Genomic DNA, 22114 nt, shown 5'->3' on the forward strand with positions numbered 1-22114 from the left:
CGGGCTGGGGTCGGCCTGGGAGACGCAGGCTGTGGAAGCCGGAGAAGCCGGGGAACCCGAAGGTGGCGCTGTTCAAGGAGCGGGGTGGGCGGGGGGAATAGTGCTACCCAGGGCTTAGGAAGGAAGAGCGCAGTGTCAGGGCAGGGGTTTAGAGTGAGTTACCCTTGAAAGAAAAAGAAAGGGATGTAACCTGCGAGGCAGGCCGGGAAGGGGCGACCCCCCAAGAATGGGTTATACAGGCATTGTGGAGGTTTAGAGCGACCCAAGCACCAGGTTCTATAGGGTTGGTTAGGCTGGCACAATGGAGGTGAGGTGCAAGCAGCGCTGTCTGAGAAGCAGTGCTCCACTTCCTGCTACCTGCTTGACAGGATACAAGTCCTCGCCCCCGAGCCGCCTCTTCAGCTTTTAGTGGCAGCTACAGTCGTGCAGGAGGCACAGGATTGCCATCCAGATTGAGTTAGATGAGAAGACGTGTGCGCCATCGTGCCTAGTGACGTACATATTGGCATGTCAATACAGCTGTTATATGAGATTTGTGGAGTGCAAAAGATGTTGCGGTGGAACTGAGGTGACATGGGCAGGTTTTGGCGGTGACGATAAAGACAGCTAGAGGAGAGGTGGGCGTGGGGCCTTGGGATAGGCGGCGAGACAGGAGGCCCTGACACGATGAAGTGTGGGCCTGAAGGAAGGGATGCGCGAGAGGCACTCGGAGTGCGGCGGCGTCTTGACGAACCCGGTAGCGAAGCAGAGGAGCCGCCTGTCTAGGGATTTGCCGGGGGAGGAGCCGCTGGTCCGCGGGCGGAGCTGAGGGCTGGGCTTGGTTTAGACTGCGCCTCTCCTGTGTGACTCCAGCTCTCCCAGGGCTTTGCAACCGCCAGCTCGCGCCATGGGCTACCCAGCTCTCCTCTTGCTCCTGGCTGTCCTAGTTCCCCGGAACGCCGTAGCCCTCCGGCCGGTACTAAAATCCCTGGGGGATCTACATTTAATCAGCTCCACATCCCAGTCCGCTATAGTCCAGAACTACTCAGTTCTTTACTTCCAACAAAAGGTAAGGGGTGTGTGGTGGTGGGGGTGGGGGCGGGGTTTCGAGGTCCCAGGTTCCAACCGCCAGGATCCCCATCATGTGTTGCTTTGAAATTCAGACTTCTTAATGCCGAGGACCTTGTGCAGATGCCTGGGAAATGCCCTTCCTAATGCCCACGGACACTTTCCCGAGGGTGGTCCCAAGTTTAAAATTTCTCCATTACTAGTATTTGATATCTACCAGGCTTCATTCTCACCCATAGTCTCTCCCTCAGAAATTTCTTCGCTCATCGTTCCGGAGGCTAGAGCTGTCTCCTTTTGATTCCTGCTGTTCCGTAACTGGTCATAACAGTCACTTCAACATCCTTTGCTCCCAGAGTACATCTTGGGTGAAATGACAAGGAACCTTTACAGTTTTACTTTGCTGGGAGCCTGAGTAAAGCATTTAGAAAACATCGGGATTAGAAAGAGTGCAAGGGTGTGATCCTGGCTTCAGGTGCCTTTCACTCTCCTAGCTTTGTGGTCTTAGGGCACAGTATGTTCCTGAGCTTAGTTTCTTTATTTCCTGGGGTTTGTGGTGATGACTGAATGAGAGCGGAAGACAAACCACTGGTATTGTAGCTGGCCTGATGTAAGCACTTATTAAATGCATGATTACTGACCTTTATGAATTTTGAATAGAAATTTGAGTTAGAAACATGGCAAGATTTTGGATAACTTCCAAGAAATAATTTTCAACTATGACATTTGACTTTTAAGTAGATGGCAAAATGTTTTAATTTTAGCAGTGGTATGAGGTAGTAGAGGCCTTTTTCTCAGTCAACCCCTTTAACTCTGTAGGGCTCAGTTGTAAACTCAAAGCTTGGTCAAGACCAGTGCATTTCATACTTTACTGAGGAAAAGTATGTTCAGAGGGAAGTTTGAAGTGGAGGCCATGATTAGATTCTCCATGACTCCCTGTCTCTGCGACATCTTACACCTGCAGTTCTTTGCTTTTAAATACTGGGATTTTCTTTTGTTTAGGTGGCACTGGGGATCAAACTCATGACCTGGGATCAAATTCATGACCTTGCACTTGCCAGGCAGGCACTTATGCCTCTGAGCTAAATCTTGGGTCCATATACTGGAATTTTCTATAAAACTATTTGCAAAGTCCATTTGCTGAAGTAAAGTGAGGGGTGATTACTGGAATAGATTTCTAAAATTTCTTTGGGAATGCTGGGAAAGAATTGTCAGTAGAAAAAGAAATGACAGAGAAAAAGGGGAACAAATGATGTGTTCCTAATTTATGGGTTTTGTTGTTATGTTAGTGTCCTTTGTTGGTCTCTACACTTCTTTAGAAATATAATTTAAGGCTTGTTCCTTTTCAATTTTTTTGCTATTTGGATTTTTTTTTTTTTTTTGCTATACCATCTCTTTTTTTCACAAATTCATTTTTCTATCCCAGCTGAAATGGCATGTATCCAGTAAAACCTTGGCCTCTTTAGGGTGTGCTAACTGGTCTTTTTTAATGGCTGGGTTCTTATTTTGTATGTGTCCCTCCAGCTAGATGACAGTCTCTGGTATTAGACAAATGTATGGAGAGTATAAGAGTTTTCCATGTCCAGTTTAGGAGGAGGGTTTGGGGAGGTAGTGGCAGGAACCAAGTCCAGCTAAAAAGGGGACAGGAAGAAGCCCCTGCCACAGCCCAAGCAATAGGCTGAGGAATGAATGAAATAAGGCTGTCAAGCAGAAACAAAACGAGAAGATGAAGAAATGTGAGGTTAAAAACAAAGACTGGGAAAAGGGTCCTGGCTATAGGTAGAATTAAGAATGCTTACCCAAAAAACATGTTCTTCCTTGTGCCTAAAATCGTGATCACCCTTGATTGCATTCCTGTTTAACTTTCTGGACTTGCAACATCTTTTGCTACTTGTAGCTAGAATGAAGCCATGTCTTAGAGCCTTGTTGTATATTTAAGCACAAACCTTTGCTAAGAAGAGAAAAGAAAAGAACGTACTATATAAGGCACAGAATAAATAGTTGTTGTTAGTATAATAATAATTATGATGGGATTGGGGATTTAGCTCAATGGCATAAGTGCCTACCTTGCAAGCGCATGGTCTGAGTTTGATCCCAGGTACTGATATCAAAAAAAAAAAAAAAAAAAAAAAAAAATCATGAGAGTGAATGGATGACTGTTTAAAGAGCACAAAGTAGAGGGTACTATTATTTGATTAATGCAAACTCTTACTCTTTCTTTCTTTCTTTGATACTGGGAATTTAACCAGGACCTCTGCGCTGAGCCACATCCTCATTTTTATTTATTTTTTTAAATTCTGAAACAGGGTCTTGTTGCTAAATTGCATAGGCTGAGTTTGAACTCCCAGTCCTCCTGCATCAGTGTCCTATTATAGTATTGGAATTACAGGCATGGGCAGCATGCATACAAGCAGATTTGGGTGACACAAATAATTTTTATTTTTCTTTTTATTTATTACTCTTCCGTGCTTTAGCAACTGGTTTTCCTATTTTTTCAAAGTCTTCAAATGTTCATTTAGTAGAAATACCTGTTGTTTTTTTGTAAACCTGAAATAACTGAATCAGAAGACCAGAGGAAGGGTGTGCCTGCATCACTTGGGTGCATAAAGGCTATGGGTACAGGTGTGATGCCAGTGTTGTAAAGGGCTTCCAGGGTTGCCTAGTTTGTGATTATAGTGTTTCACTGTTTATATGCTTATAACTTTCCTCTCCCATCCAAGCTCCTTAGACTAGACTGATTCCTGAGGTGATTTTACTAGGTAATGTGGAGAAGAATGGATCCTGTCAGGCTGCCTTTATCCTAAGTGGTAAAAACAAACAAAAACCCCAGGGATTTGAGCATTTGTAATTATAGCATCTTGGGAGGCTGAGGCAAATTTGAGGTCAGCATGGGCAGTATAGTGTGACCCTGTCTCAACAAGAACAACAACAACCCCCCCCCTGCCCAAATCTATAATGTGTACTATATTGGTTGGGCTCTTTAGAGAAACACAACCAATAGTCTGTCTTTCTATTTTAGGGAGAGAGAGAGTGAGAGAAAGAAAAAGAGATTTTGAGATTGAGAGACTAGAAAATCCAAGTCTGGGGGGCTTAGTAAATCCAAAGGCTGTGGACTAGGCAGGTTGGCTACCCAGGGAATTGCTATAGTTTGAGTCCACAGGCAGTCTGCTGGCAAAGCAGAATTCTTTTCTTGCTGAGGGAAGTCTTGTTATCAGTTCTATTAAAATTTAAGCTGATTGAGGCCTACCCAAACAGAGTTCTCTAGTTTAATTGTTAATCTTATCCATAAAACACCTTCATAGAGACATCCAGAATTATGTTTGACCACATATCAACACCATGACATGGCCAACTTGACAGATAAAATTAACCACCACATCTATCACAGATGTCGAGGTAAATGTGGCAGTGCCTGTAAGCACATGTAAGGTGCCTGGAACATGAAGGGAATTTAAATAATTTAATAGGGTAAACACTAGTTCTCTCCCTTCCCTGGCCCAGAGTCACTCTCTGTAGTGGTTATTTATTTCAGATCAACTGAAGCAGCGATTGCCATGTTCAGGCTTCTGGAATCTAGCCGTCAGCATCTATGTCCAATTCCTTTTTAACTGCCCATCAGAGTTTCTATGAGAAGTCTGTCTTGGCCTCAGCAGTGAACTAATCGTCGCCATTGTGGGACCTTCCCATGGTGCCTTCCTTAGGAGTTGTGGTGCAGTCACATTGGGGGGCCAGGCTGTTTTAATATATGGTCATCCTACCCAGTTCTGCTTTCAGTTCCTGCTTCAGTTTCTGCTTTGCCACTTTTGTCACTGTGGCCCTGGTCCCTTGGAGGAACTATTACACAGATACTTTCCCGTCTCCTTTTGTGTTAGCCTTCTATCACTGTGACAAGCTGGGCATAGCAGCACATGCCTGTAATCTCAGCAAGAGTGCTGTGAGTTCAAGACTTGCCTGGGTTACATAGTGAGTACAAGGCTAGCCTGAAATACATGGTGAGACACTGTCTTAAGAAACCAAAAAGGAAAAGAAAAAGAAACTGCCCCTGAAATGAGGAAAGACTGAGGGAAAGCAAGCTCTGGGATCCCTAACTCCTGTGATCCACTTCTTCCGTTTAGGTCCTATCTTCTGAAATTTCTGTCACCTTCCAATAGTGCCACAAGTTGAGAACCAAGCTTTCAACACATGAACCTTTGGGGGACATTCCCAGTCCAAACTGTAACATTTTCCCATTATTGGGTTCTATTGATGGTCTTCCCCTTAGCCTGGAGTAGACTGTCACAAATATGTGAATTCTGAACAGATTTCTGTGTTCTGTGATACACCTCCTTTTTGGAAAGGTCTTGGTGGTTATGTAGCCCATGTCTTAGCTATGATGGGTTGACCTGTGTATAAATTATGGAGGGGCTGGAACTTGATAGAGTTTAATATTATAGTAGTTAAGAGCACTGCCTAGACCAGTGTGGTGATGATTGCCTGGAATTCCAACACTGGAATTATCACCTCTGGGCGGCTGAGATAGGAGGACCACAGATTTGAAGGCATACCTCACTACATAACCAGATCTTGTCTCAAAAAAACAGTAAAACTTTAGAGATAAAGAGGTTCAAAAAAATTAAAATAGAGACAAAGAGATTTGAGAATGAATTTTATTTTTGCCACCTCCTGTACCTCACAGGTTTGTTATGAAATAAGATGGTATGTGTCAAATGCTTATTGAGCAAAATTCATATAATTATAAACAATAACTGGTAAATATTTTATTGTATCTTGCAGTTTCTTAATTTATCCTTTCTCCTATCAGAATAAAATATTTAAAGTGTTTCTTCTAGCTAAAATAGTTATTCTGAAAAAAATATGAAAACCTGTATGAATTCTTTCCTGTTATATGATATATATGTGACTTTTTGATGGCATATGTTTCAGTGACACAGAAATTAACTTTTTTTCTTGCTTGAGATAATTTTCTTTCATATAGACTCATACATAAAACTATTTGTATTTTATGCTATTTTGAGTTTTAGTAAAATGTAGAAAGAAACTATGGAGTTTGGAATTAGATTCTCTTGTTGATAAATATACTAAATCTAAATGTATCTTTTTGATAGCTAAGTTTTTAACATTTTTCTGGCTAATGCTAAAATGTAATTTCAAGGTGGGCATGGTGGTGCAAGCCTGTAATCCCAGCACTTGAGAGGCTGAGGCAGGAAGATTTCTAAGTTTGAGGCTGGCCCACCCTCTGCAAAAGTAATTTCAAGTAAAAATTAATTTCACACTTTTCATTATCTTGTTTTCCACTGGTGTTCTGTCAGCGTATTGCATGAATTTTATGCTCTACAGCATTTTAGGTAAGTGATTTAGCTGTCTAGATTTTATTATTCCACTTAAAAGATAAGAGGTTTGGATCCATTGTTCTTTGATTAAAACTGTAATTCTGCTCACTTAATGTCTTTTGTCTGTAGGGCAGCACACTAGAGGAGTGGGGATATGGTCACAAATTCTAGTTTTTGCCCTGATATTAACTACCTTTGGTGAATTGGACCTAAACAATTTATTTGACTCTGAATAAAATACATACTCATATAGAATGTTTTTCAGTTGAAAATTATTCACCTGTACAACTGGCAGAATATGACATAGAACACTGTATTTATGATTTTAACGTTTGCTTGGTGATGGGTAGATTGGAGGAGAAAAAGAAGACCTTGACAATATGTCCTTTGTCTTTATTCCTAGTGCTTTACATGGTGCCTTCTATAAGATCACCCAATCTCCCTCCTTTCCCTTCTCTCTTTCTTCTCCTTTCTCTCTTACTGTCTGTTTCTGTCTCTGTGTCTCTGTTTGTCTCTCTGTGTCCCTCTCTTTGTCTTTTCCCATCTATCTGTCTGTCTCTTTCTCTTGTTTATTTAGACAAGGTCTCACTGTGTAGCCCAGGCTCGCCTTGACCTCATGATCCTTCTGCCTCCCTCTCTCTAGCACTGGGATTATAGGTGTGTACCATCATACCTGGCTTTACATGGTAGTTCTTAATAAAGAAAATTTGAATTGAAGAAGTTGACCATAAATTAAAATGAAATAGTGAGAGATAGAAATATGTAGGTGTATGGTACATTAGTAGTGTTAATCTGCCACTCCTTATGGGAAGATTTATATGCCTTAGGTACTAGGCTAAGTACATAATAGACATGCACTTTTTAAATCTCTATAACCACCCTATGAGGTAGATGCTATTGTTCAACTTTATGGGCAAGAAAACTATCATACAGAGAAGTTGTACATCCAAACCATACTGGTTATGCATACTTTTCCCTCTGAAAATAAAATAATGAGTTTCTAGTTCTAAATTGGATGTCCTTATTTTGTTTATTGTATTAGTCAGAGTAGGCTAGATTATGCTATAATAAAACTTCAAAATTTCGGTTACTAAACCCAAGCAAAATACTTGGTTTTATTGTATTTCCAATGAAATCGACAATGGCTTTATGCATTCACTTCAACATAAGCTGAAAGATAACCTCAGAAGTAGATAAAGAATATGGAAGGTCTTACATAAGTGTCCAACCTGAAAATGTCACATGCCTTTCTTTTTTTTTTTTTTTTTACATTTTTTTTGGTCTTTTTTATCAGTACCGGGGATCGAACTCACGACTGCCTGCTTGCAAGGCAGGTGCTTATGCCGCTGAGCTAAGTCCCCAGCCCCCACATGCCTTTCTTTATGAGAATGAGTAAAGTATTGGCTTTGGAATGCCCACAAGGAGAGCCAGCATTAATGACTACTATAGTTGATCTGTCACTTCCCACGCACACACCTATGCAGTGCTTTTCCAGTGTATCAGACACTGGACTGGGTGCTGGGGAGGCAGAAATAGTTACGTCCTGAAGGACCTCGTATTGTAGCTGTTTGCTATTTCAATTGTATGAGCTCATACTTGTCTCTGAAAAACATGGAAAAACACTGAAAAAGTTCTAATTTCTTAGCATTTATGTGGTGATTACAGATTATTTTAAAAAATAACCCTGAAGTGAGGCAAGGCTGTTGAATATTATTGTTATTATCACTAAACTTATCATCATAATACTTTACTACCTGACTTATACATTAAAGCACATAATGAAAATAAATTATTTAGCCTTTTTTTGTCTGTCTCTGTCTCTGTTCTCTCTCTCTCTCTCTCTCTCTCTCTCTCTCTCTCTCTCTCTATATATATATATATATATATATATATATATATTTTTTTTTTTTTTTTTTTTTTTTTTTTTTTTTTGTACCAGGGATCCAACTCACAACCTCATGCTTGCCAGGCAGGTACTTATACTGCTGAGCTAAATTCATGGCCCTTATTCAACCCATAATTAAAGATGATTGTGCCTAATATTACTATAACAAACAAAATATGGAGATTTTTATAAAATACTGTTTTGTTAAGTGTAAGGTAATTGTTCACCAAAAATAAAATTCTATATTGATGATTTTTATTATGAATTTAAGAAATATGTATGTGATAGAATATAAAAATCTTCATGGCTCACAATGTTGTTTTATTTGTTTGGGTTTTTTTTTTGTTGTTGTTTTGAGTCACTATATTGACTAGGCTGGTCTCCAACTCACCATGCAGTCCAGGCTTGCCTTGACTTTACAGTGATCTTTCTCCCTCAGCCTCCTGAGCGCTAGGGTTGCAGGCATTTACCAACACACCTAGCAATGGTTCATAACATTAAAGATCCCAGGTTTTGTTTACTAAGAATGAATGAATGAACATTTATTGATTATACACTGTGGATCAAATTTTATGCTAAACTCTTACACATTTGTTTTGTTTGTTTGTTTATTTTTTTAAGGATGGGGACTGAAACAGGAGCCCACGCATGCTAAATAAGGGCTCTGCCACTGAACTATGCTCCCAGCCCTACATCTTTGTTTTGAATTATTATGTCCTCCTTTTTAAATTGATGATTTGAGGTTCATAGAGATTGTCTTGATCAGGCTAAGTAGGGTTAGCCTTACTTAGGTATGTGACCCACTAAAATGTGGGTCACATTTTAGTATGTTGTTTCTAAGATCTATGATCTTTTGTTGATGTTGTAATGCTTTTGTATTCTAAGGAGCAGTAACAAAACAGATGGGCCTTTATCTACGTATATTTCATATTGAATCTTTATAAGAGTCCTGGGAAGAAGATATTTTCATGTGTAGAAGTGAAACTACTAGAGTTCAAAGAGGAAGTGTCCAAAGTATCTCATTTGTAAATATCTCAGTTTTTCAGTTTCAAATATGTATAAAATGGGATATTTGTAGCTCTTAAATTTAAGGACTTAAAATACACCTGACAATGTATGAAATGTTCATGTGTTAAAATAAATGAAAAAAACCTGAATATATAACTTGTATTAGTCCATTCTTTATTGCCATTAACAAAAAGCCTAAGATTGTATACTTATAAAGAAAAGTGGTTTATTTCAACAGTGTTGGTGTCTTAAAGTCCAAGAAGTATGGCACTGGCTCTGCCAAGGGCCTTCTTTGCTGCCGTCGCTTGTATAATAATGCACGTAAGCGATGTGTGTGATAGGGAGAGGTTATGGGTTAGTAGAACTGGAAGCCAGAGAGCAGGGTGGAGGCCACTCTTGCTCTTTTGCAACAAGTCACTTCATGAATTAATCCCTTCTGAGAACAGTGCTCCAAACGATCTAATTAACTCCTGCTAAGTTCTACCTTACAGATTCTATCACTTCCCAACATTTCTATGCTGAAGAGCTTCTAATGCATCCTTGGGAATCTAACCATACGCAATTCATAATAAGTATATCTCCATATTCATGTACTCACTTTTGTATTAGTGCCTACTTTGTGGTAGGCACTATTCTAAGCATTGGGGAAGAACATGCTAGACAGGAGAAGTAGTATTCTGGACACAAGGACGATTAGTTACAAAACCCTGAGGTAAGTTTGTGCTTGGTAGGAGCAGTTTTAAATGCGTCAGTTTCCCTGGAGGGATATGTCTAAGTGATGGAGTGGAAAAGGGCAGAGCCGAGGTAAAGGGGGCCAAACTCTGAAGACATGTGGGCCATTGTAAAGATGTTTTCTTTATTGAAGAGGAGTTGAGAAACCTTTGGAGTTTAGGTGCAAAACAATGACATGTTATTACTAATGTTTTAACAGACATACTATGGCTGTTGTGTTGAGAACAGATAGAGGGGAGAGGAGGTGGAAACAGAAGAACTAGGCTATTGGAAAAATTCAAATTAGCTTTGATGTTGGCCTGAACTAGTGTAGTAGCAGTGGAAATTGAGAAGTGCACAAATTCTGGATATTTTTGATGCAACTGAAAGATATATTTGATGAATTGGATGTGGGATGTGGGATGTGGGCTAAAGAGGAGTCAAAGGTGATTCCAAGGTTTTTGACCTGAACAGCTGGAAAGATGGAACTGTCATTTACTATCATGAAAAGGTCTGCAGGAGGGATGTTTGCAGAAGGAAGGAGATGAACTTGCTTCCAGATGTGACATTTGAGTCAGGAGTGCAGAAGAAAGGTAGAGAAGGAAATCCCTATTTGAGCAGATGGAATATAAAACCCATCTAGTCAGTCACCTTTGACTGGAACAGAACAACAAAATAGATAGTGAAGAAGGTCTTTCCTTTTAGGTAGTCTTAGCTGGCATATTGGCATATCTGTAGTCCTTGCTACTCAGGCAGCAGAAGCAGGAGGAGCACTTGAGCCTAGACTTTGAAGCAGCAGGGTGCAAGCATCTTTTCACAAACAACAGCAGCAACAACAACAGGTGGTGCTCTCAACACTGCAGTACTTAGAAGTCAGAGAAATGAGCCAGCCAATGAGACTGAGCAGGAATAGTCAGGGAAGGAAAGCCAGGAGACTGTGGTGCTCTGACCATTTGGTGAGGAGCATTTGAAGGAGATTAGATCCAGCAATCTGGAGGTGGTGGTGATAACCAAAGCAAGTTATGTAAAGGAGTAGAGGAGTTGAAATCCCAATTGGAATGGATGAAAAAGAATCTGAAAAGCTAACTTGAGATGTGGGATAAATAACTTTTCAGGAATTTTGCTGTAAAGGGCAATAGGTGTGTGACAGATGGGAGGGTAAGTGAAGTTCCATTTTGAAGATGGGAGAAGTAATAGAATGTATGCTAAAGGAGGTGAGGCACAAAATGGTAAAGTGATGGCATGGCAAAGAAGCAGAATTATTGCTAGGATATCTTTGAATAGCCCAGGGTAAGATATAATGAAAAAATGAGAGTTAGCAGTTTGACCATAGTGGTATAGGGAAAGTCACATTGCACAGGAACAGTTGAAGAAGGTAAGAAGGTGGTGTGGTGATCAGTAGTTACTGTTTTTCAGACTGTGTCTTTTTTTTAGTGAAATCAGTTGAAGGGCCATTAGCCAAGAGTGAGAGGGAAAAGGAACAGAATTGCTCCTCTAGCAGAAAAGAAAACTAAATGGACTAGGATAGTGGTGGCGAACCTATGGCACACATGCCGCAGCAGGCTGTTTGTGTCACTGAAAACTCTAAAAGGTTCACTATCATTGGACTAGGGGAAGGAGAATTTGAATGGGGAACAGCTTTAAAGTATATAAAAGTTATTAAGACCAATTTATTAGATAAATGTTTCTCTGGCTATGTTCAGTTTCTCCAAATTATAGAGTTGGTGGAAAATTTATTTTTTGTTAAAAGTGCTCTTTTGCTAAATAAGTACCAAAAAAATGAAAGAGATATAGGGATTAGGGATATTACAACAGAATGATTTTATTCAGTGACCAGGGAATTTAAATCAAGTAAATAAGGAGTAAGAATGTTAGGAGGGTAAGAGATAAAAGATGGATTGTCAGTTACAATAAGGTGGAAGGACTGGGGACTTGTAGTAGTGAACTAGAAAGCCAGAAGGATTTGGAATGCTTGAGATTGAGAGTATAGTGGGATTATGGTTATTGGGAGAGCCAATATCTAGAGTTTTACCATGAGTTAGTGACCAAGAGGTAGAGGACAAAGTCACTGAAGGGGAGGGGAAAAGAAACTCAAGAGCTAAAATTGTCAGAAAGTGAGGGAACAGAGATGAGTAGGCCAATAGATGGTTTTAGCAAGAGTAATGGTGGAGTGGTCTACTTTGATGGACATTCTTCTTTTTCTGGAGATTGAGCCTAGGCTCTTGAACATGCTAAAGTACACTGTACGACTGAGCTACATCCCCAGACCTGAAAGTGCTATTTTCAGGCATGTGGTTGGGAAAGAGGGAGAGCGAATTAGGAGCAAGGAGAATACTTACCCATTGTCTGGCCCAGTGTTGAGAGGCGTTTGAGAGAGATCAGCCACCACTTGAGAGGTTGAGATATGTTCAAAAGTATGTTTATAGCTGTATGGAGAAAGCATGGAAAAACGTAAATTAAAATACTAATGGGGAAAGCTTTGGGTGATATTTTATTTTATACTTTTTGTTTTTCCATGCTTTTCAAATGGATAATGAATCTACATCACTTCATAAGATGTTTGAAAAAGGAAAAAGACAAAAAAAAAAAAAGAAAAAGAAAAAGTTATTAAAAAGGTAAAAAAAGAAAAAAGCAGTTGACATCTCTGGACTGACATGAGCAATAGGTGTCAGCTCTGAGAGCCCAGGCTTTGGGGCTCCGCACTCCAGGCCTCTGAACTGGGCTGCTTGTGTTCCTCCTTTTTGATTCCTTTTCCATCTTTCCCTTACAGTATCTTATATAGTTGTGTTCTATAATATATAACTGGGGTAATGATGATTAACCATCTGAGAGGAGGAAAGAAAAAAATCAGTGTCCTTCTCTATCCTATTTTCCCCTAAGGTTTACTGGATGAAGCAGAGATGAGGAAGAAAGGAAGAAATGTGTGTGTGTGTGTTTAAAGAGGAATTTAGGTCTATGTGAAAGAGAGGGAGAAGAATTAAAATCAGCTAAGTGGGACCAGAAGAATGAGCTTACTCGGTAACCACTCCTATTTGTTAATTTTTAGGCCCTTTTGCTGCCTGCAAATAGGCAAGAGCTTATGCACTTACTTCCTGGTTCCCTGTGGAGCTCCTTTATAGATTATTCTCCAATTGATTCTAGTGGACCTTTATCTCTCTTTCTTGTCTCTAATTCCCACTTTCCTAAGAATAATCATAATCATAATTGAGCTCTTTTTGTGCAAGGCAGAATTCTAAATACTTTCCATGTACTAGTGCATTTTCACAGACCCGATGAAATCTTGGTACTTTATAAATGTGGAAGCTGAGGCACAGAGTGTTACATACTTTACTCATACTCCAATCTACCTTCTGATGCTTCTGTGTGGAGGTTCTGTAGTCCTGATTGAGGATCAAGCTCATCTGGTTAGATGACCTCCTCTGACTTTCTCTTTGTTGCCCAATTATGATTGAAAATATTTTTTGAGGATCTATATTTGCACCAGGGATACATACTGGAGAAACAAATACACTGCTTCTTTGGAGCTTATTTTCCTGACTTGGAAATAAAAAGATAACAAGTAAACATTAAGTAAACAAGACTACAAATGGTAGTGATTGGCTTCAGAGAATTAAGCAGGATGATATGTATATGAATATGGAGAACCATGAATGAAAAGCTTGACTGTCACGAAGGTTTCTATGAAGAATGGACATTGAGTTTGGGAATAAAAAGGACATGGTCTCTAAAGCTTGAAATGTCAAATTATTTTTAGCTCTTTCTTTTGTACTTACAGTTGTCAAGTTGAATTGATCCTATTCTCACTCTCTTTTCTCTCTGTGGCCCTTACCCTTGTTGTAGCGCCCATTCCTGTCCCCACCTCAACTGGTGGTAAAGTAGACCCTTTGGTCCTGCAGCTTCCTGTGGATCCCAGGCTAACTGCTTCCTCTCTGTCTGCATTGCCATATTACTTACCTTTCCTCCATTCAAATCAGTTTTCTTCTCAGAACCTCTGATGATTCCTTATTGTTTGCTTTATTAAGAAAAGAGTCTTCTAGCATTGAGACCCTTCACTTTGTGGCCCCAACTGACCTTTCCAGTTTGCTAATCTAATTTCCAACACAGGCTCACTCCTTTCCTGTCTTTATTCCTAAATCCACATTGTTCTCTTTGTCTGGAACGTCTCTGTTGTTCACTTGTGAGTTCCATCCATGATTTAAACCCATCTCAGACACTGCCTCCCCCAGGAGCCATTTCCTAATCTGGAGAGTACCACGTCAGCCACCTGGTGAGATTTAGATACTTGTATACTCTTCTTCACAGAAGAGGCAAATGAAGGAATTTAGACAATTTTTAGAGGCCCTAAATAATTATTAGGGAAGTAAATGAAACTCAAGATACAAATTAGCTTGTAAAATAACTGGAATTGGAATCAACCTGAAGGATGGATGTTGTCCTATGACCAAGTCCAACCATGTGTGATTAGAGTTCTCATCTACAATAGATAATAAGATTTCAAGGTGGAGATGGAAGGCAATTGTGTCTTCTTTCTGGGATCTGAACTTATTTGCAGATAAGGAATGTCGAAGTAAAATCTCTTCTAGGGCTTCTAAATTCTGCTACCTAGCATACTAGGGTGCTGTATTTTGGGGCAAAATTTTCTGACTCCTTTATGTGTAACAAAATATATTAACTATGATGTCTAATACTTGTCAGGTAAAGCAGCATAGTCTTGTAATTATTCAACAAATATTTGAACACTTGTATTCTGTCCATATTTGTTAGAGAGTTAAAGTAACTGTCTTATGATTTTGGTTTTTCATTTGTAAATGGAAGCCAATTTTAGTATACATTAGGAAATCTTTATTTTCTCTTGCATGTGTACTTTCTCTTCCTATATAAATGTACTATTTTGATAGCTAGGGTAAGTAGAAAACAAAGATAAACCTTCTAGTTCAGTGGAAAAGAAGATAATGACAGGTAATTACAAGTGTGACATGTGTTTTAAGGAAGTACAAGATATGGGATCCACAATGGGTCTCAAGTCTGGAGTATTAGGGAATCTCCTGGTGGCACTAATGTTGACACAGAGACTGGAAAGCTGAGCAGGGCTTAGCTAGATGGGAGATGGTAAAGATTTCTGTCCAGGCAGAAAATATGCCATGTACAAGATTCTAAGCTAGGAAAGAGTAGGCTGTCCTGAGGAACTAAAAACAGCACAGTGAGACTGGGACACAGAGAGGCAGTATGGTTGGAGGTGGGCTTCTCATACCAATATTGAAATTCTCTCCAGTCACACGTGTGTTATACGGATAGTCCTTTTTTTGTATCTTTCATTGACTATAAGAAAACATGATGTAAAGTTGGTATGAGGCAAACATTTGTATTCATCTTGTGACAGGCCCTGCATTACTGCAGGGAGGTGTTACTTCTAAAGAAGGATAAAAGACTCAAAGGGGCAGTAATTTATGCAAGATCACATAACTAATAATTGATGTAGCCAGGATTTAAACCTGGCTCTGTTGGCAGCAGAGTCCTTGCACTAGGTTGCCTCTCTGTTGGCTGTATTTCTGGAATGGGCAGAAGATTTTAGAATTTATACCATAGATGCATGTAGTTCATGGCTAATTTAAAGATAGTAATCTCTATTAGTAATAAAGTTGAAGAAAAAGAGGAGTTTTAGTTTTCCTAAAACCAAGTTGGGCAATTTTGGAGAGAAAAAAATCTTACTGGAAGTTTCAGTCTTCAGCTTTGCATTACAGAAAGAAGAGCTTTAAAACCAGATTAGCAGGCAAAGAGGGCTATGAAACCTAAGGTAAAAGTGACTATGAGATATTTTAAGATCTGTACATTTGTGAAGTAAAGGATGTTAAGGGACCCTCTATGATCACAAAAAGGCACTATGCAAGGCAATAATGGAGCAGACTAAAAGTGTGGTAGGATGAAGTCACTGTGATGGAGTTTTTCCTCATTGACTCGGAGCTCAATGTAGACATCCTGATTCCCTTAGTGAATATGCTGCATACAAAATTTGTCTTGGAATAAGTTAGAGTTCATATATGTGCTCCTTATTTATGCTACTTGGACAAGTCATGTGCGTATTATTTTCTAATCTTATTGGAGAAGTCGTTGCATATCCTCCTTTTGCATTTTGCTTCTGAAAATCTATCAGGCTGTAGTCAAATCTAGTTAACTATACCTAGTTATTTTGGGTTCTTTACATACCTAGAGACTATTCTGATCTTTAAACATGATTTTTAGGATAATTGTATGATTCTCTTTGATAAAAGATTATGATTATAAAGAATATTAGATTGAAAATTTAAGGTATGTACTTCAACCACTTTTATGAGAAGCCTGACTTTTTGAACTATGTAATTGTATTATTCTGCCATCTAAGAGGAAATTATTCTTTGAGATGTATATTTACAATCTTTAGCATTTGAAGTGATGAAAGCATATCACAGATTATTTAGAAAATTCTTTATAAATAAAATATCCAAAGCATTCAATGTGTTCTTTTTGTAGTTTCAATCATTCCTCAAAACTCTAACTTTATGCAGCAGTGAATGCATACTAAAGGTACATTACACAGGTCATAGGGTTGGAGACTGGTGGATGGCCAGAAAGTCTAAAGACAAAGTATATCACATGATGGGTCACATTTTACTTTGTGTATGAGAGGTTTTTCCTGCCAGTAAAACACTGCCTTGTTGAAGATACCTGGTTTCAAGATAGTTACAATTTTACAAAATTTTACTTTACATGACAATATTCAGAACAAATTGCTGAAGTTTTATGTCATAATTTCTTACTGTTGAGTGGCAATATTAGACCTGGTAACATATATGGTTATATAATTAATGCATGTGTTTGGCAGTGGCTTCTGACTCAAACATATATTAATATTGCAGAAACCCCCCCACGTCCTGTCCGTTCTTGCTGGACAGGAAGAAGGTCACTTCACATAGCAGTTGTGTAATTTAATCACCACAAGACCTCTTCATTTTCACTGATAGGTATTATTTTTCATTTTACACATGATAAAGTAAGCCCACTGACATGAAGTAACTTGTTCAAGTAACTAGTATGTGGCAAGTTGATACTGAAAGTCAGGTTTTCTTCAGATTCCCTTCTCTTTCCATTGTGTCCCAGAACACTTGGAAAAGGAGTAAAAACATTTTAAAAGTTTGATGCTGATTTTATTTTATTAATGCAAAAATGTGTATATATGTGTGTAAGCCTCAACACATTGATCCTCAGCACCTAGCAAAACAGAAAAGAAAAAAAAAAAAAGAAAGAAAAAAGAAAAGAAAAAACTTAATTGGTATCTTTTTAAGTTCCTGCTGGCACCCTGCAGTATGCTTGGCCAGCATCTTTGTGACTTAATAACCTAATTTAAACAAGGAACTGCATACCAACAATGGCTCTGATTCATCAGATAGGAAAGCAAGGAAGTACTTGTTATCTTTTGTCAGTAAATTTTATTTTTAAACAATTTGAGCCCTGGGTCACCCTGCAGACACTGTCCTTTCACACTGTCGGAAATCTCTTCCACTTCCTGAGCACTGATAGCCATATCCGTTGAGGGAGCAGCTCATAGAACAATATTGAAGGGCTGGGATGTACATCAGTGGCATAGTGCCTTGCCTGGCAAACACAAGGTCCTGAAGCCAGGCATGGTGGCAGATGCCAGGAATCCCAACACTCAGGAGGCACAGGCAGGAGGATTGGCATGAGTTTGAGGCCAGCATAGACTGCATACATAGTGAGACCTTCTCTCTCTCTCAAAAAAAAAAAAAAAAAAAGATAAAAAAAAACAGTGTTGAAAAGCAGGGGCCAAACCTGTTCTCTGTGGCACTGAATACTATCTTTCCCTTGAACATTTCACTTTAAATGACAAGGCTGCATCAGTGCAGGCTGTAGTAACTAAAACACCTATTTTGGGTCTTTTTATGTAGTTGAATTTCTTAAAATTGACTGCCTTAAAAGGGAAGGGAGCCCTTCTCTATGACTTCTTGAGGACAGTGACCTTGAATCTTGCTCATCTGTAGGTCTGGGTATACTGCTGCAGTTCCAGGGCTCATCCTTGCTTACACCTATCTTGCAAGTACAGGCGACTCTATGATGTGGGTTCTGTGGGCTTTATTTTTAAGTTCTAAAATGATGGACCCCTGCTTCCCAAAATATCTTGACTGCTCATCTCTTGTTTAGCAAGTGTAGGTTTAGATAATACAAATGAATTTTGATAACTTTTTTTTTTTCGTCTTTTTCGTTTTTATCGGTATCAGGGATCGAACTCATGACTGCCTGCTTGCAAGGCAGGCGCTTATGCCACTGAGCTAAATCCCCAACCCCTAATTTTGATAACTTTTAAAAACATAACCAGAGCAGGGCATGGTAGTGCATGCCTATAATTCCAGCACTTGGGAGGCTGAGGCAGGAGGATCATTGCAAGTTCAAGGCCAGCCTTGGCCACATAGTTCAAGTTCAGCCTGGACTACATAGTGAGACTTTGTCTCAAAAAAATGAAAACAAAAACAAATCAAAAACAAAACAAAACAAAAAAGGCCAAAAAACCCAAACATAATCAGAAAAAGAAAAAAGAGAAAAAGTAAGTAATATTTATTGTTATTCATTATTGACACTGTATGTCAAGCATTATGCATCATTGTTTTATACACACTGTACTGGGATGTGATATATGTAATGTTGATTTCTCCATGTTTGGAATGGTTGGTCTTTATCTTTTTTCTGCCTGGCAGATATCTGTTCATCCTTTGCTATTCAGGTCTTGTATCACTTTCTCTGTTATACAGTGGAATAGCTTTGCTTCCTCCATGGGCTGAGTAATTGTTTTTTCCTTTGTGCCTTCGTTTAGATTTTATAGATACAGCTACTTCTTTGGATTGCAGTGGTTTATTTTTAAATTGGTTTCCTGTTAGACTGGACAGCTTGAGGTCCTGGCATCACATCCATCAATGTATCCTCAGTGTGTACCCTCCACAGCATTTTTGTGAGTAACTGGCTTAAGCTAAGTTGACGATGACCTCTTCTGAATGCTACTGGCATTTGGTTTTAGCATATTTTGCCTGGTCTACCAACATGGCATTGACACTGTGCTGTCGGAAGCTGTCATGCAGCAGAGACCTACTGTAGTGCTGCAGGTTAACTCCAGAGGTCTGTGCAGGGTCTGGGGCAATAGGCAGTGGTGTAGTCAGAGCATGTGCCTGTGTGTGGTGGTAGGGTGGGCCACAGCACTCACCACAGCACTGGTGTGGAAGTGTTTCAATATTTTAAGAATTAATTGAGGAGCAGCTTTGAGTCTCTGAAATTGTAGCTATCAAGATAGATTACTGAGAAAAAATTAAGGTGTATTGTGTACTCCCCATGAAGAATGTAATCATGTACTGCAAATGATATGTACTAATAAAAAACCAAAAACTGAAAAAAGGAAAACAAAGATAGAATACTGTGTATACTACTTTTTGTCCCCTCCTATGGATAATTCAGTGCAATTTATTTATCTAAAATAGGTTAAAATTATAACAAATGCTAATGTTATCAAGTAACACTTCTTTCTTTGTAAACTCCTCTGAGTTTTTCACATCACTGTGAGTGGCAGAAATGTCCTCCCAGCTAACAAAAGTTTGGAGTCATCTGATTCTTTCATTTTTATATTGACACCAATATCCAGTTAATTACTATGATCTTTGCATAATTCCTTCCTATTTTCTGCCCTTTCTTTACATCCCCAGGCTGCTACCTAATTCCTGGATAAATTATTACAATAGCCTCTTCAGTCCCTGCTCTGTCAGCTTCAGTCCAGGCTGGCTGGCACCATAGTTTTTTTCTCTTTTGTAATCTAGACTTCATTTAACCCCACAGGCTTCAGGAAAGCCTACAACTGGCTCAGCCTGGTACAAGCTATTCTTCCCCTCGGCTCCTCTAGTATTGTCTGTAGTGTTCACTGGGCTGTTAACTGTGCCTTACATTGTGAGCTTGCCTGAGCTGTAATTACAGCTTGGAATGTGATTTAACAGGCAGTTGGTTCTTCAAGTGGGATTATTACTGTGAGTGTAATATGGGTTTAATAGTTTAGAAACCTTAGATTTTTTTTTCAGTACTGGAGATTGAGCCCAGGGTCACAAATATGAGGTGACCACTCTACCACTGAGCATACTTTCCAACCCTTTTTATTTTGAGACAGAATGTTGCTAAATTGCTGGCTAAACTCAAACTTAAAATCCTTTTCCTTCCTGAGTAGCTGGGACTATGGGTACATACCATCATACTGATGAGATTTTTAAATTTTTATTTTATAGAAATATGCTAATTTAAAAGTCTGTAGCTTAGTTTCTCAATAGTATGCAATTTTGTTCAAAAATGCTATGAATGCTAAATCAAGTTTATAACCTATAAATGAGTCACAATCTCTATTTTATAAAATGCTGGTTTAGATCATAGAGGCCCAACAAAGTTATGTGTTTATTCCACAATGGAAAGGTAAGGTCTGGAAGCAAGCTAGGGTAACTATATAGTATTCTAAAGGAGATATATGGCAGGAGAGTTCAGAGGAGGGAAAATGGCACGATAAAATCCCTGCCTACCATAGGAAGATGGTTTTGTTTGGGAGGAGGGACTTGCATCTCTCTCAGCACTTTATAGTGCTGATTAAATCATTTTTTCCCTGATTAAATCATTTTTTTGCACTGGGCAGGTGAGACTAATGCACGTTCATTTCCTCTGCACTAGTTTTCCTTAGGTTTTTATCTCTTTGGCATCTTGTTTTCCCTGTTGGTATTTATGTGCTTGGATCATTTCAGAGCTTGATGAGGTTTGCTGACTCACACTTGTGTTCTAAACACCCACAAGAGTAAAGCAGGATAAAGGAGATTTATCTCTTATGCAAAAGTCATCCACTTTTAAGTTGACTAAAAAAGACCATTTTAAAAACTGGAGAGAACTCTTGACTTGTGAGGCCATAGGAAGAAACTGCCACTATTTGCAAATAGTTATAATTGCTTTTTCATTGTTGGTTGCTAGGTTTATAGTTTTATAGGGAGGGAATGTCCTGTAGTAAGTTTTGGTAGCAAACTGTAACTATTGCCCAAGACAGTTTATCTTAGAATGTCCATTTTTTTTTTTTTTTTGTTTAAAAAACGTTTGGAAGTGGTACCTTACTATGAAATTCAAGCTGCCTTGAACTCACAATCCTCCTGCCTCACCTCTCCAAGCGCTGGGATTATAGACTTGCAAGATCATGTCTGGCTGATTTTTCTTTTAAATGAAATGACCCTTTCTGGCAAACTTTTCTTGGTTGTATTTTCTCTCTCTCTCTGTGTATGTGTGTGTGTCAATTCTTTGCTTTTGAAGGAGATTGTTTACTTACAGGTTACCTTAACATTATTTTTATTTCTGTATTGAGAGAATTATATGCAGGGAAATGTATCATTGAGCTATATTTTAGATTCTCTATGGTCATGTGCTAAATGTGGGAATACACATAGAGTTGGAATATATTTTTGTGTGTGTGTGCTTTATTAATACTGTATAAAATTATTGATAACTCTTTATCATCAGAATTATTTGATATAATTTGACAAATTTGAGCCTTCGCTGTGGTCAGAGGCTTGTACATACATCACCTCGAATCTTTGCAACCTTATGAAGAAGGTATTAGTAGCCCCTCCTTTTTTTTCCTGTAATGGGAATTAAACCCAAGACTTTCATACTGAGTTATATCACTTTCTGTTGTTTGTTGTTTTTGTTTCGAGACAGGTTTCCACTAAGTTGGGCTTGCACATTTTTTTGTACCAAGAATTGAACTGAGGACCTTGCTTGAACTTTTTTTTTTTTTTGGTACCAAGAAGTGAACTCAGGACCTCGAGGTTGACAGGCAGGCGCTGCACCACGGAGGAGCTATCTCTGGCCCAGTAGCCCCTTTTATAAATAAGGCAACTTAAAGTAGCTTGCTGGAAGTCATCTAGCAGGGAAGTGATACAGTTAGCATTTCAACTCTGTGTTTTCAGGCTACAAAACAGGACTCTTTCCACTGTGCTGAGCTAACTTTCAGAAGAATGATAGCACAGTGGTGGCTCCTGGGCTGGGATGTTTGAAGATCAGAAGACAAGGATCATTCTCCTTTGGGCCTGGA

The 22114-nt window shown here is 39.1% G+C and overlaps 1 protein-coding gene across 1 annotated transcript in view; it reads left to right on the forward strand.

Moving 5' to 3' along the window:
• The first annotated feature begins 152 nt into the window (after positions 1-152).
• Prcp (prolylcarboxypeptidase) overlaps positions 153-22114 on the forward strand; it is an 88618-nt gene continuing 66656 nt past the window's right edge. The window contains exon 1 of the mRNA XM_003468523.5: positions 153-1048. Within this exon, the coding sequence (XP_003468571.1) occupies positions 887-1048 (162 nt within the window). The 5' untranslated portion in view covers positions 153-886. The remainder of the gene's footprint in view (positions 1049-22114) is intronic.

Source organism: Cavia porcellus, unplaced genomic scaffold, assembly GCF_034190915.1.
Source record: "Cavia porcellus strain 051 isolate PalLab524CR breed Dunkin Hartley unplaced genomic scaffold, mCavPor4.1 scaffold_9, whole genome shotgun sequence".
Lineage (NCBI taxonomy): Eukaryota > Metazoa > Chordata > Mammalia > Rodentia > Caviidae > Cavia > Cavia porcellus.